At 43.9% G+C, this 17,474-nt stretch overlaps 2 protein-coding genes and 1 long non-coding RNA gene across 4 annotated transcripts; 2 read left to right on the top strand and 1 right to left on the bottom strand.

Moving 5' to 3' along the window:
* Positions 1-558: 558 nt before the first annotated feature.
* LOC148387959 (calcium-activated potassium channel subunit beta-2-like) lies at positions 559-4,495 on the top strand. 2 transcript variants are annotated; one of them, XM_088396569.1, is made up of 7 exons: positions 559-1,856; positions 1,952-2,077; positions 2,177-2,269; positions 2,520-2,639; positions 2,780-2,950; positions 3,366-3,561; positions 3,664-4,495. In XM_088396569.1, exons 4-7 carry the CDS (start codon positions 2,584-2,586, stop codon positions 3,946-3,948), a joined length of 708 nt encoding a protein of 235 aa, XP_088252695.1. In that variant the 5' UTR covers positions 559-1,856; positions 1,952-2,077; positions 2,177-2,269; positions 2,520-2,583; the 3' UTR covers positions 3,949-4,495. The 2 variants fall into 2 exon arrangements, with proteins under 2 accessions (XP_088252695.1, XP_088252694.1); XM_088396568.1 differs by having other exon boundaries at positions 559-2,077.
* A 692-nt stretch (positions 4,496-5,187) lies between these two features.
* On the top strand, positions 5,188-16,948 carry LOC148387957 (phosphatidylinositol 4,5-bisphosphate 3-kinase catalytic subunit alpha isoform). Its single transcript, XM_088396390.1, has 21 exons — positions 5,188-5,491; positions 6,240-6,640; positions 7,063-7,272; positions 7,359-7,609; positions 7,756-8,001; positions 8,154-8,239; positions 8,316-8,421; positions 8,673-8,825; positions 8,959-9,093; positions 9,222-9,346; positions 9,460-9,541; positions 9,742-9,906; positions 10,017-10,120; positions 10,943-11,114; positions 11,698-11,804; positions 12,097-12,218; positions 13,116-13,194; positions 13,795-13,965; positions 14,062-14,179; positions 14,255-14,406; positions 15,137-16,948. The coding sequence occupies exons 2-21, from the start codon at positions 6,289-6,291 to the stop codon at positions 15,405-15,407; spliced, it is 3,207 nt and encodes a 1,068-aa protein (XP_088252516.1). The 5' UTR covers positions 5,188-5,491; positions 6,240-6,288; the 3' UTR covers positions 15,408-16,948.
* LOC148387958 (uncharacterized) lies at positions 12,378-15,897 on the bottom strand. Its single transcript, XR_015862617.1, has 2 exons — positions 15,165-15,897; positions 12,378-12,843 (listed from the first exon to the last, which is right to left on the bottom strand). It is a non-coding gene; the product is annotated as an uncharacterized LOC148387958 (long non-coding RNA).
* Positions 16,949-17,474: the final 526 nt, after the last annotated feature.

The following is a 17,474-nucleotide window of genomic DNA, read 5'->3' as shown; positions in this document are numbered from 1 at the left end:
GCAAAATGGTAACACCGCTTTCAAGGTGCCCGAGTACGGGTTCACAGTAGCCACGGCAAGGCCAAGATGTTTGAAATATCACGCCCAAGATTGCTCCTTTGAGGTCTACGAGTGTCTGAAACAAACATAGCAACAGGCCCGGGTTGGTGCCAGTCGCAACCGGCCGGCCATTCATTCACTGTGCAGTGACCCAATGACACGGAACAGGGAACAAACGCATGTTACGTACACAGGTATGGTAGGCATCCTCTTTGCGCGGGGTAAGACTTGAAATATGAGGGGGCCAGTTGGTGGACCCCGAAAGACCAGAGCAATTTGCTAAGCTACTGCTGACAGTGATAGCCAAAGTCTGGATTATCAGAACAGCCCGACGGTAAAAGGTAGGATTTGAAAGAATGCACCGATTCAATAACTAACCATCACGATTCCGTTATGTGAAATGAAATATAATGCAGCTGTAAAGCAAAAGAAAAAATATTGCAAATTGTTTCCCTTTCAAAGGATTGACTCGTTCATCTTGATTGCATGCTGGTGCATATCAAATTGTAGGACAAATTGATCATATATCCTTGAACCTTCCCTTTAGTTGAGGACTAAAAACTTTCACTTTGGAGTGATGTCAAATGTGCGAAGATTTTTATTTGGACTGTTTATACACTTCAGGTGGGTGTTCCCAGCCTCTAAGTCGCGTTGTTCCGTTGAGCCTATTTAAAGTCATCAAACAGAAGAACACCTGACAGCGAAGCAATAATCGCTGCAGAAATACATGCTGACACATTCCTCATCAAGGAGCGCGTGGAGAGCAAGATTGGCCTTTGAATACCAAAGCACACAATGTGGGAGTAAACACCTCCAAAATCAAATCGTTTGTACAAATGGAATAAAAAAGCAGTGAAAAGGAGTCACTATGGGGAGTCATTACAATTTAGTTTCCCTTTTGACGTTGAGCTCTGCAACTGAGCCATGAGAAATAATAGAAATAGAAATAAACACCAGCTTTACACTTATGTGGTCTGCCACATAGCACCCTCAAGATTGACCACTCATTCACTCACGCACGCACGCTTTCAAGAAAGGAGAGCGGCGGCAACTGGAAACAAAGTCAACCGAGCCACATCGATCACATTCTTGCATGTAGAGTAGGGTCAGTTGATGGTGTCCGCATCAGACTGAAGATATGCGCTTTCTTAACTTACAACAGGTGGTCTGAAGTCCGAATAGTAAGTTGCTGCCGGCTGAAGTCACACAAATGCGAGAACGTGAGGCGTAGATTTTGCTCAGTGGGCTTGTATTTCATGTGGCAACGCTCACGCCTTTCATCATGATGCGTGTTTTAAAATGCGTCTTTTCTTCATTTCCCAAACCGCGGAAATGCGACTTGGGCAATTGTGCTATGTTTCCGACGATATCCATGAGAGTATTATTCGAATGACTGTCTGCATGTGTTACTGCACCTTTTGTGCTCCGATTTCTGCTGTCCCTTCGATGACATTTGACAGTCAATATTAGAGTAGCGGCGCTGCAAGGTTAGACTCAAAGAGACTCCCAGCCCTTTCCTGTAAATCACTCCCAAGTGTGACACTAGCCATTCCTCATGAGCCATTTGACAGGAAGTCACCTGTCACAGTAAGTCCAGCTTCTCTGTAGATTGTAGAGCACGGTGAACAACAAGTGAACCGCTCTCCAAGTAGTTTACAAGCTTCGATCTGACTAAAGTCAGTCGAAGGAGTAAGACGGTGGTTCGGGAAATGTACGTACGTGTCCATGTTTAGCTGAACTCAATCCAGGTATGTGTGGAACTTGAGGCACTTGGGACAGCAATGGCCAGCCTGCTCACACGGCGGAGACAAGTTCATGTAAGTGTGATTCTTTGAGATGGAAAAGCATGATCGCTTTAATCGTTTCTTTTCAATGTCTTGTGCAAGTCCTGAACACATTTTCCCTGAAGCAGCTGGGAATGTCACACAATGGAGAAATTAGTCATCACCCGCAAACTTGTTGGCTTGGTGAAAACTACGTACATGTCGCACACTGCATGGTTGATTTAGAATGACTGCATCTCAACTCATTCTACCGTGTACGTATGTCTAATTCAAGTGTCGATATTGCCTAAAAATGTCGATCAAGGACTGTGTCACGTACGTACGTGCCTATGTTTTACGTCCATCCATGGCAGGAGCTGCAGAGAGAAAAAGGATCCTCATGCAAGGTGTTGTCGTTGTTTTGCAAAGCGAGGACCCAATGACTTGGTGTTGACATGATCCGGCAGGTAGGTTTTTTCACCCTTTCTTTGTCTTCAAAATGGAACGTTTACCCAGTAGCCGCCACCAGGAAGTCCCCCGTAGCAGGAAGGATCCCGTTGCGACAACACCCTACAAATGAGGGAGCGCAGCATTATTCGTAGCTATCATCTCTTGAAGTATCGCACTGGCAAAGAGTAGACGTGCACCAAAAGTGGCTATTGTTTGTTTTGTTGCTCCTGTACATTTTCTGCCAAAGTATTTCATCTTTCATTGCAGAGCTTTCCAGCAATCTCCCAGTTCCACTTCAGTGAGTAAAGGAGGAAGAGGATCATCAAGAAAAATGTTTTTTGTCGCCGGGGCCAAAAATACAGCATCGGGCGTAGGAAATGAAAGGAGGTGAGGAAAGGGCAAGTGGATGGGTGGATTGAGAGAGGCGCTGTAAACAAGCACTTTGATTTCCAGCTTGTTGCTATACGGATTTGCTGCGTGGCTTCAAAGTACAAGTCACTCTCATCCGTTTTCTTATTGTCAATCAGGTCAATCTATCAGAAATTTCGTGAGGTTGATATACTGAACAAGAAAAAGACCGTGACGGCTCTGAAGCCTGGTGAAGATAGAGCTATTCTCCTGGGTCTAGGAATGATCTTCTCCTCCGTCATGATGTACTTTGTTCTTGGGATCACTATATTACGCTCGTATGCTGAAAGGTAACATTCAAAATGGTCACATTCAAACATTTCACAATCTTCACTTGAAATGATCATGAAATAAAAAGTTGATGCAGCGATCCCTTGCATGTTTACAATTCGGCTTCGCGGAATTCTTTTCGGGAACGATACGTTTTTGGATGGCTGAAACAAATGAATGGCTTCTCCATTTGTTTTGATAGTGAGAGCTGATTTGAGATTTGTAAGTAGTGCTTCGCTATAGACAATTACAAACGATACAGAAGTGGCAATAATTGAATAACAGGGCTTCACCGTACTTGGCTTTGTTTTATCAAGACTCTGCCGAGTGTCTGATGTGTGTGTGTGTGTGTTACTTAGTTTGTTGACTTAAACTTTGTCTAAGTCCAAGTCTAGCCAACATTCAATTTGTACCTCCGTTTCAATTTCAAAACAGTGCGTGGACAGAGGAAGGCGTGTGCGTTGTTCTTAACGCCACGGTGACGGCAGACGTGAACTGTTCCTACAACTGCGGCTCAGACTGCTGGCGAGTCTCCAAGTACCCCTGTCTGCAGGTCTACGTGAACGTCAACAACACAGGCCGCATCGGTCGATTATCTCACAATGAAGAGACGCGGGACGCCAGCTCGGAAGTGAGTAGTACTTGTGGATTTACTCGATAGGATTTGGAGTTAGTCAGGTTACAAGTGGACAAGTGGAGGACTGCTCACAGCCAGTCCTTCCTTCCGTTGCAGTGTTTCTATGTGCCCAGGTGCCAGAAGGACAGCGCTCAAATGCACACCGTGATCGTGAACATCTCCGAACATCTCAAGGCCAAACAGCAGGTTCCTTGTTACTTTGACCCCAGCGAGCAGCAGGAGACGGTTCTCCTGACTCGGCTCTACGACCACAGCGTTGTCTTCCACTCGCTGCTGTGGCCCTCGTGCATGTTCATCGGAGGCGTCCTCATCATTGTGATGGTCAAGCTCACGCAGTACCTGTCCAGACTGTGCGAACAGATCGTGAAGATCAGGATGTGAAGCCATTGTTGCAAGGCACCTGACATAATGAGCAAAAGCAACGTTTTAAACAAATGAGGATTCTGGCAAGTCAAGTGATGCCTTTGGCTCAGGCATTTTGAGGCAGCTGACTCTCTCAAGATTGAGGAACGGACCGAACCGAACGAACGTTCCTGAAGACGAAAATGTCAACCGTGGCTATTTCTAGAAAACTGACTGGGGGGGTTGGGGGGGGCACAAAACTCTACAATCAAACCGTTCGGAAACGGTTTATGCGTTTTCTGTCTGCACGTAGTAGGAAATATATTGCATGAGAGCGATTTGACATAATGAATCCCAAACTTGTCCACTATTTGTATGAGAAATTTTATCGTTCACATATTTCTTGTACTCCAGTATAATTCAGAAAACAGACTCATGTGCTTGCTATTATTCAAGTGACCAAAACAAGCAGCAGGTCTCACCAGTCCTTCATTTCATTCTTATTACTTTCCACTTGTTTTTTTATTTAAAATTCTATGCATTTTCTATTAGAAATAAAATTCCTTTTTGTATGCAGCATTATAGTGTCAGCCTTGACGATATATGCTTGATCACTTTCATCGTATGAGTGGGGGAGCCAGATCTATTGTACCTACGACATTTTTTTCCAAGGTTACACGCAAAAAGTGCATCACATCTTTGACCTCTTTAAAGTTCCATGAATACAAGTTGGGCCCATCAAACTTAGACATTTTACACACTCTGAACAATGTTTTCTTTTTGATGTTGTTGCTAAGTTCCATGAGAAAAATGCACCTCTCAGGGATGACACCAAGAACCAAGTGACACACTCTGAACCATGTTTTCTTTTTGATGTTGTTGCTAACTTCCATGAGAAAAATACAGCTCTCAGGGATGACACCAAGAACCCCAATCGATGAAATACATACTATGCGTTTACATCATTGGCTTTAGCAGCAAGATAAACCGAATGTTTCCAGTCAACTCTCCGCTGTCAACAAGCCCCTTCCTTCCTTCCTTCCTTCCTTCCTTCCTTCCTTCCTTCCTTCCTTCCTTCCTTCCTTCCTTCCTTCCTTCCTTCCTTCCTTCCTTCCTTCCTTCCTTCCTTCCTTCCTTCCTTCCTTCCTTCCTTCCTCCCTTCCTTCCTTCCTTCCTTCCTTCCTTCCTTCCTTCCTTCCTTCCTTCCTTCCTTCCTTCCTTCCTTCCTTCCTTCCTTCCTTCCTTCCTCCCTTCCTCCCTTCCCTCATCTCAGAGAAGGCGGTCCGTCACGAGGAGCCCGCTAGCAGTTAGCTCCAACCAGCTAGCATGCTGCCATAGTGTGCCGTTCACTTTGCGGGCAGCCCATTGGGCGACATCATGAAGTAGTCAGTCACTTCACGCACAACTAGGGGCCAATTCGAGGCGTATGACGGACGGCCCCACGGTCATAGTTTGGAAGGACTCATGTTTGGACGTCCAAAGCTGGCACGAATCGGAAATAGCCAGTTATTCGCCGCAGCTAATGATTGTGCTGGATGGCTAGCTTCGCGGCCATCCGGTTCGGGCTAGCGCTGTGACACAGGTAGTTTGCATTCTTTTCTTCTTTCCCCCTGCTGATAAACAAGCACTCAATAACACATGTAGATGTTATGGATGTATGCGGGCTCGCGTTTGCCTGCAGTGGCTTTCCGCATTGCTGGTGACATCGATCTACATAGTTGGACAATTCGTCAACTAGCATGAGTAGCAAAACAAAGTTTGAAGGGATGACTGGCAAGTTTATGTCCCCGTCCCCCCCCAAATATATTCGCAGCGCAAGTCTCAGAGCCTGCCCCCTAAGACATTTTCTTTTGAAGACGACGATATTCCTATCACAATTGCAATGTGTTTTAGCGGTAACCGTGAGACTTAACATCACCTCGGTCATTGGAATATTGGTGCGTCAAAGATACATTGATTGACATAATACCAGCATGATCCTTTAAAAAGTATCATAACTCTTTTCCTGAAACAAACGATACGTTGTGACAACTGAAAATGCACACTTTTATTGGCAATGTTTTCATCAAAAGACAGTGTTGACAATTGAATCAACGTTTGAAACGGTCATAACCTTCTTAATCTTTTATCGTACTTGAAAAAGACCGGTCGGTATCATTGGAAACTCAGCGAGCGTGTCGAAAATGTTCCGACACAAAATTCTTCTCGTTAAGACAAGCAAGCTCGTCAGCTTTGAAATAAAAACTACAATTTTCAGTACTGTACTGCTTTCTTGTTCTTGGGCCAGCTGTTCATTTGTAACTCTTGTTTTCCAACTTCTATTCATTTAGCCGGTTCCCATAAATCTCATAATACGCAGGTGGATCACCTGGAACGACCATGCCTCCCCGGCCATCCTCGGGAGAATTATGGGGGATGCACTTGATGCCACCCAGCTTCAAAGTAGACTGCCTCCTGCCGAACGGCATGATCCTCACGTTGGAGTGCCTCCGTGAGGCCACGCTGATCACGGTGAAGCACGAACTTTTCAAAGAAGCCCGGAAATATCCTCTTTACCATCTACTGCAAGAGGAGAGCTCCTACATCTTTGTCAGTGTCACCCAAGAGGCAGAACTCGAGGAGTTTTATGATGAAACCAGGAGGTTATGTGACCTCAGACTCTTCCAGGCTTTTCTCAAAGTCATTGAGCCTGTAGGCAACAGAGAAGAAAAGATTCTCAATCGAGAAATAGGTAAGTATGGTGTTTGAATTACGAGAAAAGTCATAAAATAATGTCATAATAATAATAGCGATGGTCACAATGAGACCTGTGTATGAGCTGTATGGAAATCTGTCAAAGCTAACCAGGCTTGCTTTTAATTGACACTGTCAGGGAGATATTATATTTATTGTGATTGTTGTTTTCAGTCAGGTAGAACGGCACTATGTCCAACGGCGATAGTTATCACGACCACACTCCTAAATGTATAACAGTCGACGTGTCTGCTCTTTAGCCACAGTGGCGCCTTTGTCACCATTTTTTTTGTGTTCAAAATGTCCACAAGTCTTTCTGTGCTTGTCCAAAACGTGTTCAAGAGGCATGCAAAGAAAGAAAGAAAGCAGAACTTAATTACAGTAGTCATACGATTGGTATTGTTTGCACTTCCCTTGTAGGTTTTGCTATTGGGATGCCCATATGTGAGTTTGATTTGGTTAAAGATCCCGAAGTGCAGGACTTTAGACGGAACATTTTGAATGTTTGCAAAGAGGCAGTGGACCTTAGAGATTGTAACGGACCCCACAGTAGAGCGTTGTATGTCTATCCTCCCAATGTGGAATCCTCAGCAGAACTGCCCAGGCACATCTACAACAAACTAGATAAAGGTGAGAGAAAAAGAAAAGTGAGTGATAAAATTTTTTTTCTCTTCAATCGATATTTGAACAAACACTCTGTATTTCCTTTTCCTCAGGTCAAATCATTGTGGTAATATGGGTTATTGTGTCACCCAGCAATGATAAGCAAAAGTACACTTTGAAGATCAACCATGACTGCGTGCCGGAACAGGTTATCGCTGAGGCCATTCGCAAGAAGACGCGCAGTATGCTGCTCTCCCAGGAGCAGTTAAAGATGTGTGTGCAGGAGTATCAAGGGAAATACATCCTCAAAGTCTGTGGTTGTGATGAGTACTTACTGGAGAAATACCCTCTGAGTCAGTACAAGGTAATGGGACGACATCCAATCATTATCCATTGAACGCAAAATCCATCGGCTCAAATTAGTATCCCATTCAATGGGAATAAAAATGGGTTATAATGTGGGAAGATTTACTTCATGAATGTATTTTTGATTTTTTTGTCTGTCCTCAGTATGTGCGCAGCTGCATCATGTTGGGGCGAATGCCCAACTTGATGCTGATGGCAAAAGACAGTCTATATTCCCAACTGCCAATGGACAATTTCACCATGCCGTCGTACGCGCGACGAATCTCCACAGCGACGCCTTACATGAACGGGGAAACATCCACAAAGTCACTATGGACTATCAACGGAGCACTAAGGATTCGGGTGCTGTGCGCTACTTACGTCAATGTCAATATTCGAGACATAGACAAGGTACAAATGCAGCAAATGGATGTGGTGACATCATAGGTGGTTGTTATTCTTGTTGTTGGTTGCAGTTGTTGGCAGTTTTCTGCTTTTCCTTCACATTATAATGTCGTCAGGATGGAGGTGAATCGTTTGGTGTTTGTTTGCGCCCGATTTAGATCTACGTCAGGACTGGCATATACCATGGTGGAGAGCAGCTGTGCGACAATGTCAACACCCAGCGCGTGCCTTGTTCAAATCCCAGGTCATTCCCGACAAAATACTATAACCCGCTCATTTGTTTTGTTTCAATTTGAAAACGTCATCCTTATCTTTTCCAGGTGGAATGAGTGGCTCAACTACGACATGTACATTCCAGACATCCCGCGCGCCGCTCGTCTTTGCCTCTCCATTTGTTCTGTTAAAGGGAGGAAGGGCGCAAAAGAGGTTATCTGCAATGAAACTATCTTTAGTTCTTTTTTAGAAATGCCTTTAAATGGTGTGCTTTTAATCATATAAAGCACATTGTCTTACCTATATTGACAAGGCTGCCTTGCTTTGTTTGGTCTTAAATCACCTCTGACTTGACATACTCGACTTGTGTTAACAAACAGCATCCTGGAACCCAAACAAAATGCGTCATGTGGCTTTGTCGCTATTGTTTTCGTACGCATCATCTTGCTGGTATTTTCTTGTAGGAGCACTGTCCTCTGGCCTGGGGCAACATTAACCTGTTTGACTACACCCACACGCTGGTAGCAGGGAAGATGGCGCTCAACCTCTGGCCCGTCCCACATGGCTTGGAGGATTTGCTCAACCCCATCGGCGTCTCGGGCTCAAACCCCAACAAGGTTAGCCGCATTTTCGTCGGAATCGACTTCTGTATTCGATGGAACGTAGACATCGGAGAGAGTCTCCGTTTGTGATATAGCCGGCGGTAACCGCATTGTTGAATGTCATCAAATCTACTTTGAAATCTTACAGGAAACCCCTTGTCTGGAGTTGGAGTTTGACCATTTTAGCTCACCGGTGACGTTCCCCGATTTGACCACCATTGAGGACCACGCAAACTGGAATATATCCAGAGAGCTTGGCTTTAATTACTGGCCCACAGGTTTGGTAAGAGCGCACATGTGGTCTTAAGTTTGTACCCAAATCCTATTCTAAGCATACAAAAAAAAACAACAACAATGTTCCACTGTTCTATGATCTTTCCGCTTATTTCAATGTGTCATGTGGTGCTATAGAGCAATCGAGTGGCCCGAGACAATCCCTTCACAGACACTGACAATGAGCAGCTTCGCCAAGTGTGTAACCGCGACCCGTTGTCTGAGATCACTGAGCAGGAGAAAGACTTTTTGTGGAGGCACAGGTAATGTGTGCAGCAAGCGCATCATGTTGCACGATGTGACGGAGAGTGTATGGCAAATACCTTTCTTAGGTTTCTGGGTAGTGTTTTAAAATAGCATTTTCTTTCTTTCACAGACATTATTGTGTCAACATGCCCGACATCCTTCCCAAGATCCTCCTTGCTGTGAAATGGAACTCTAGAGATGAGGTTGCCCAAGTAAGCACCCCCAATCGCTGACATTCATTTCAGGACATTGTTTGGGTACAAACAGACGTCTACCAGGCTTATTTTGGTTACGACTATAACTCAGCAGATTTCACAATTGATAAACACAGCTAATTCCCTGTTTCATCAACTGTAAGTTTGTTTTCGTGCGTTTGCAACGACTCAGCGTAATTGTACCTCGATGCCGACAGATGTATTGCCTTCTGAAGAATTGGCCCGCTATCAAGCCGGAACAAGCCATGGAGTTGCTGGATTGCAACTTTCCCGATCCCATGATCAGAAATTTTGCTGTAAAGTGCCTTGAGAAATATTTAACTGATGACAAACTGTCACAGTACCTTATTCAACTGGTTCAGGTGAGGTATATTTTGTTTATTCTTAAACTTCTTTTATCACCTCTTTCAGATGATGCACATGCTGAATTATTCATGCTTTTCTTGTATATTTCTCAATATTCTCTTGACAGGTTCTAAAGTATGAGCAGTACCTTGATAATCCGCTCGGCCGTTTCCTGCTAAAAAAGGCATTGACCAATCAGAGGATAGGACATTTCTTCTTTTGGCATCTCAAGTAAGTTCATTTTCGTGTACAGTATAGAAACCAATTTGTCTCGATGGGTTTATTAGGAATTGATGGGAAAAAAAATGTTGCACCCAAACTATTCAGAACAATAGAGGTTGCATATTTTAACTTCAACTTGTGTGACTTTCAGGAACATATGGAAAATCAAGTCATTGCCTGTATACAAATAGTTGGGTCTCTGGAGCGCTTGCCTTTAATAAATCAAGTTACATTTTCTTTCATTCTCTTTTATTAAAACGGAAGACACGTTGGCCAGCAAATGTATTCATTGTGCAAGGTGAAGCTGCAAGCACAGAACGAACACAATGAATCAAATCCTCTATTATTCCTCCCAACCCTGCTGTATACCGCCTAGGTCATGATTGCATGCATTTTTGGGAGGAATGGAATTGCACCAGAGCAGTGCGGTGCCAAGAAGGCTGCAGTGTGAGACTCGGGAAGGGAAGGGAAGGCAAGGGAAGGCAAGGGAAGGGGAGAGGGGATGACGAAGTGCAGCTGTCAGTGTTTGGACTGCGGAGCTGAGCTAAGGTGATGAGCTTAGCAGTGAGTACAAGTTAGCTTTGCAGCTGAGTGTGGGTGTGTGTGCCTCTGGAAAATCACCAGGAAGACTCTAACATTCATTTGAATGTGACTGGTTAATTCTCAACACGGCCACAGTCCCAGTTATAAGAATACAAACAGGTTACTTGAGTTGCCATTTCATTCTTCCCCTTTAAGAAAGACAAAATCAATGAGTTGTCCAGTGGTACAGAATTTCTTTGGATAAGGCATATAGACACTAACAATGTTTCTTTCCCTCGATGTCTTCAGATCAGAAATGCACAACAAGACCGTGAGCCAAAGGTTTGGACTCCTGCTGGAGTCGTACTGCAGAGCCTGCGGCATGTACCTGAAGCATCTGAGCCGGCAGGTGGAGGCCATGGAGAAACTCATCAATCTCACTGACCTCCTCAAACAAGAGAAAAAGGATGAGGCACAGAAGGTAATCTGACTGCTGACAGCTGCTCGGCCAAATCGTTGAGTTTAATCTCGTCGACATCTGGCCTTGGGGTTATCGAGATCGTTAGAGTGCTTTGGAGTGGGATGAGGTTGGAACGGTTGCTGTTTTCTTGTGGTGCTTCATGCTTTATACTATGTTTTATTATAAGACAACTGTTTAGCAGGGGCAAAAATTGCTATTGTATGCAAATGACTGTCAGAGATACTTAGTATTAGGATGGGGTATCATTTTTCATTTCCTAGAAATAAAAATGGCCATTTATTTTTTATTCTAAATCGCGAATATTATTTTACCGTACAATCTATCAACCAGAATCTTCTCATCGTTCTTGCTTTGTATTGCTCAGAGTTGTGTGCGAAGAGCATCGATGCCCACAGGGTGTTTATTCTCCCCCTCATCCATCCTTGAGTACATCAGTGTTACATCACTGTGAAGCGTTGCTAACTTTCCTGAAACAAGCAAGCGAGCAAGCAGATGGGCAATGCTTCTATTTACTGCTCCGGCTTGGCTCCCTCAGCTGTCCACATGTGCCGTGTTATTGATTTACCTGTTTCTCTGTTCTCAGGTTCAAATGAAGTTTCTGGTGGAGCAGATGAAGAGGCCAGACTATATGGATGCACTGCAGAGCTTCACCTCCCCACTCAATCCAGCACATCAGCTGGGAAACCTCCGGTACTTCAGATTCCTTATATGTAACTCGCCGGACGGAGCGCTGGTATAAAAACGTCAACATAACGAATGCGTTTCAAACTCGGGAGGCGTAATGTTCATAAAAAGCATGAGAAAAAGCCTCGGCACTCTTGTACGGATGACTTTATGCTCCGGTGCGTTTTGATACAGCCTGGATGAAGACTCTCTCTCTTGATGTGATTTTTATCATTCAATTCTTTTGTCAGCCATCTCTCTCCAAGTTCTACCATTCTTTCTCTGCTTCCCACTAATTGTGTGCTGGTTTATTTTCCAGTCTGGAAGAATGTCGGATGATGTCATCTGCCAAGCGACCTCTGTGGCTTAATTGGGAAAACCCAGATATGATGTCAGAGCTCCTGTTTCAGAACAACGAAATCATCTTCAAAAATGGAGATGGTGAGTTTGATGAGCGCATATGCTCTTTCTTTCAGGAATTGCTCTGGCACTCCTGATATACCTACCGTATTTTTCGGACGAAAAGTCGCTCCAGAAGATACGTCGCATCAGCCGTAAAATGCCCAATGAAGGGAAAGAAAAACACAAGTCGCTCCGGTGTATACTAAGTCGCATCGGGGGAAATTTATTCGACAAAATCCGACACCAAGAACAGACACGAACGAGCAACAACAGGCTAAACGATATGCTAACGTGACATAAAGACAAACGAGAAGCTGACAACGGGGTCGATGTAACAAGAGCAGTTATTCAAATAACTGTAACATCAATAACACCTTTATCAAACCATTTGTGTCCCTCCAAATCATTCAAGTTGGTCCTCCTTTATGTAAACAAGTCCGACGGATGTCAGCGGCGCGTTGCAGGTTATCATTTTCTACAGGCCCATATAACAACATACAAACAATGTATGAAATAACAATACTACAAACAACAATTTTATCGAGCCATCCGTGTCACTCCAAATCAATAAATCCATCCGAATCTTTGTCTTCAGTGTCACAAAACAGCTGTTGATGCCGGAAAGACTACGTGGGCCGCTGATGTCAGACGAGATATACCATATCTGTAAAAGAAACAGATGCAGCTCACTGACAAGTGCCGCTATTTGTGCTCATTTTCGAACAGTCCTGCGGGCGACTCATGCGGTCCTCGCGGGCGACTCATGCGGTCCTCGCGGGCGACCTGGTGCCCGCCGCGGGCACCGTGTTGGTGACCCCTGCTGTCGATTGTGTGACCAAACTAACTTTGACAGCTGTCCTCCATAAAGCCTAAAGGCATCATACAGTTAGTTAGTCATCCTGTTGTTGTCTCCTTCCATATCTTGTACCTCTGTAGATTTGAGGCAGGACATGCTGACGCTGCAGATCATTAGGATAATGGAGAACATCTGGCAGAACCAAGGCCTTGATCTCAGGTAGGTGCCTCGCTTCACTGTGACAGCAAGCTTGCAGGTGCTCATTAATAGGCACTGGATAACTTGTATCTTCTCTGATCAATGCCGTAATGCAGAATACTTGCAAACTCTTCCAGCCACCTAAGGTCATCTGACACTAAAGCTACGTTGGCATTTGCTTTCCAATGAATTGGCACATCAGTAGCTGGCAAATTCCTGGCTTGACTTCAACCACCCCCATCTTGCATTAGTATGTGACATCAGGAGTGAATAGATTTGTCCAAAAATGACCTTATGACTCTAATATTGACTAAGCCTACACATTGTGTTCCGAAAATAGGAGTCATTGATTTCGTGTCTTTGCTTCATTGGCACATTTTTGAGATGCACTTTTGAAAATAGCACAATATAATCATGATTGCAAGCTATAGCTTGCGGAGCCCGCTTTTAGAGCCACTGCCCAAAGGTGGGGGGGAAGCCATCTTAGATGGCCGGTGTATACGGAAGCGGCTTACGAGATCTTCGAGACAGACGCCTTTCAATTAGTTGGAGTTTCACAAGCCCAAATCTTTGATCTTGGCGCTCAACTTTTTTTTCCCTCCTCTTCCCCCGTCTTTCAAGGATGCTCCCCTACGGTTGTCTGTCCATCGGTGACTGTGTCGGGTTGATTGAGGTGGTGAGGAATTCTCACACCATCATGCAGATCCAATGTAAAGGAGGCCTAAAGGGGGCGCTGCAGTTCAACAGCCACACACTGCACCAGTGGCTTAAAGATAAGAACAAGGGCGAGATGTGAGTGGCACAAACAGTACAGGGGCTCGTCACAAGAAGTACGGCCGGAACTGAATTCGGATGCGCAATTTTTCTGATTGACGTGTATTCTTTTAGGTATGACCAAGCCGTCGATTTGTTCACACGCTCGTGTGCCGGCTATTGTGTCGCCACATTTATCCTGGGCATAGGAGACCGACACAATAGCAACATCATGGTCAAAGATGATGGACAGGTAAAATTCACAACATGACAGTATATATAATAGATGTTCTGTTACGCTCATCTATTTATTTTGGGTGCCTCACAGCTGTTCCACATAGATTTTGGTCATTTCCTTGACCACAAAAAGAAGAAATTTGGATACAAGAGAGAGCGCGTGCCCTTTGTTCTGACCCAAGACTTCTTGATCGTCATAAGCAAAGGAACACAGGAGTGCACCAAGACAAGAGAGTTTGAAAGGTACAGTCAGTGCTCCTCCCTATGGATTGGGATTCTAATTTATGGTTTGGTTATCATAGTGAATCCCTGTTTATCACAGGAGGTTTAAAAAGGATTTAGCCCTCCCCACACCAATTAAACATGATTCCAACCTGTAAAAACCCATGTTTTAAAAGTCAAAATAAGAGGCAAAGTGCTTTAAGAACCCAATTGTTCAACCAAACCATTTATTCCAGTCAATATTCGATAATGACAGCCCTCGAGCCGCAACACATAAACGCCGCCCAAATCAATACTCACAAATGGTACCTTGAGATAAAAATGACCTGGCTTATGAGGGTGTTTTTTTTTTTTTTTCCCTCCTTCTTCAAATTAGCTCCAAGGTATGCTTTGAACATTTTTTATTTTTATGATTGAGCACAAACTTAAGTTACAAGCTTTGTATTGTGGCAGGTCATATAACACTACTCACAGTCATACTGTATAAAAGGAGTGACTTGCCCTAGCACAGGATATTTGTAAGAATGAAAAAAAAAAAATTTTTTTTTTTTATGGAAAGCTGCTCTGCCCCAAAAAAAAGTTTTTTCTTTTTGGCAGAGCAGCTTTCCATTCATTTCAGTGGGTGAAAATTAGACTTATAGAGTAAGTATCTCAAGTCACCGCTGTCTCAGGGGAACACCATACCTCCATCTTTGTGACAAAGATGGTCACAAAGGTTAACGAGGTTTTGGCTTTCCTTTATGGCCGCCAGATTCCAGGAGATGTGCTACAAGGCCTACCTGGCAATCCGACAGCACGCCAACCTCTTCATCAACCTCTTCTCCATGATGCTGGGCTCAGGGATGCCCGAGTTACAGTCATTCGACGACATCGCTTACATCCGGAAGACCTTGGCCCTGGACAAGACGGAGCAGGAGGCTCTCGACTATTTCATGAAGCAGATGAATGACGCTCATCACGGCGGCTGGACTACCAAAATGGACTGGATCTTCCACACCATCCGCCAACACGCCATGAACTGAAACGGAAAGCAAAGTAGCGTAGTGAAGCGAAACTATGGCGTGAATCAGCTGCGCACTGAGAACCAAAAATGCAGTAGCAGCAATGACTTGCCACACTAAAACCTGGTTTGTCTTTTGCCAGCATGTGACTCTGAACCATTACCTGCCAGCGCAGTATGAACAGGGGTGCTAAGAAGAACCTTTATCAGGGACGCTCAATGTTTTCATGCCCTTATGATTTTCTTTTCGGTGGCTGCACTTCAGAGTTGTATGTCATCAGTTCCCTCCATAGGAACTAAAACCGTTTAATGGACCTTGGCACATTTGGCCGTCTCCTTAAGAACTAACGAGAGACACTTTATTTTCTACTCTTTTTTTTTTTTTTTTTTAATAGAACCATCGGAAGACATCAGCATTACGAGGAACATCACTATGAAGTTGTGCAATCGCAAGCACAGCAGTCTTTTTTTCTTTTGTTTATTTCTATAGCTCAGACAGCTGACAGGAATCACACGACATGTGTTTCACTACCTTTATTTCAAAACTACGACTGATAGACGGTATTGCTGCATTTGGGAGAAAGAAAAGGCCTTTGGAAAAGTCTGTCCAGATTACTCCTGAAAATCCTGAAAAGGAACTTGCAATATTCAGAGTAGAGATGGAAAGCCATTTGCATGGATTCGATTCAGCATGCTCTTGGCCCTCACAAGTATGACAATTCTGAACACTAAAAGAATAACGACTCACTAGTAAAATGTCTCCTCTACTTCCTTCCACTGACATTTCTGCACAATAGCAGGTCTACTTTGGTAAGGCTAAACTATGCACTCCTTGCACTAGTACCTCTAGTGACGATATAAGAAAACTGTGAACCCCCCCCCCCCCCCCACTACTAGTGCTAATTTTGGCCTACTGGTAAGCAATTAAACTAATAAATTATTTCCCTATTCCTACCACTACTTTGGCCCAGCTCGAAGGCATGTGTCATGCCCTCATAGCCTCCCGGACCATCACAGTATATCCACTAGTAAGTTTTGATTGTATACTAGTCGGTTTAAAATTGCACTAGTTGTGAAAAAAAAAATAGAAAGACATTTGTTCTACTCGTGTGCTGAATTGTCATACAAGTGAGGCCAAAAAGCTTACTAGTGCATAGACATCAAACGAGATATCGAGAATATCAAACAGCTTTCCAAAAGTACGGTATGAGACGGACAGATGTGTTGTTGCTGTTGCAAACACTTCAATAATAGCATTTATTCCTTGGACTTCCCTGGTTTTGCTGATTTAGTAACTTGGTGCATCCAGATAAATCCACAGTTTTGAAGTCACTCTTTGACTTTTGATGTTTGTTGTTTGGTACAGCATTCTATCCATGCACAGATTCCTTTTTGAATCAATTTCTACTGAGCCAAAGTACTACATGTGTAAACTCAGCAGTCTTATTGTTTTAAAAAGTCCCTTTGTCTATTCCCATTCTCGTGTACTCATCGCACTGATTTGTGATTTCTGTTTTGTGTGTGTCGTGTCATTTTATCAGTATTATTGGGTTTAAGGGGGGGGGGGGAAGCGCAGATTTCAATGAACCTCTTTGACCACTCCGTTTAAATTGGTCTCACTTGGAGAACGCAAGGGGGGAAAATGCAGTGTTCCTTTTTTGTCAGTTGTTTGATGCTGTTACACTATGCAAATTGTGATCTTAACAAGTACCGTATTATGCAAAAACAACACAAACTAGTTGATGTCAAAGACAAGGAAAGCAAGCCCCTGTGAACTCATCATACACATGGAAGAAATGAATGCACCATGCTGCACTGTAACTGTCTCATCAACTTTTGTTTCCAGAAGCCTGAAAACGAGACTTGCTTTTTCCTGCCTTTTTCACCTTCAACCGGTTATGTCTCGTCTCCTCCTCCTTCGTACACTTCTTTAACTTTGCAAGTGTCCTCCTTCCTTCCTTCCTTCCTTCCTTCCTTCCTTCCTTCCTGTGATTGTCGCCCTTATGCGTGCAATGGCGTCATACATAAGAGGTACCTAGCTTTACCAAATAATGCATTTATACACATTTTCCTTTTGTATTGTCTTTGA

This window comes from Syngnathus floridae, chromosome 14 (genome assembly GCF_059516105.1).
Source record: "Syngnathus floridae isolate MCC-2025c chromosome 14, RoL_Sflo_1.0, whole genome shotgun sequence".
Classification (NCBI taxonomy): domain Eukaryota; kingdom Metazoa; phylum Chordata; class Actinopteri; order Syngnathiformes; family Syngnathidae; genus Syngnathus; species Syngnathus floridae.
The sequence above is the reverse complement of the archived record's forward strand: the minus strand, read 5'-3'. Positions and strand labels throughout refer to the sequence as shown.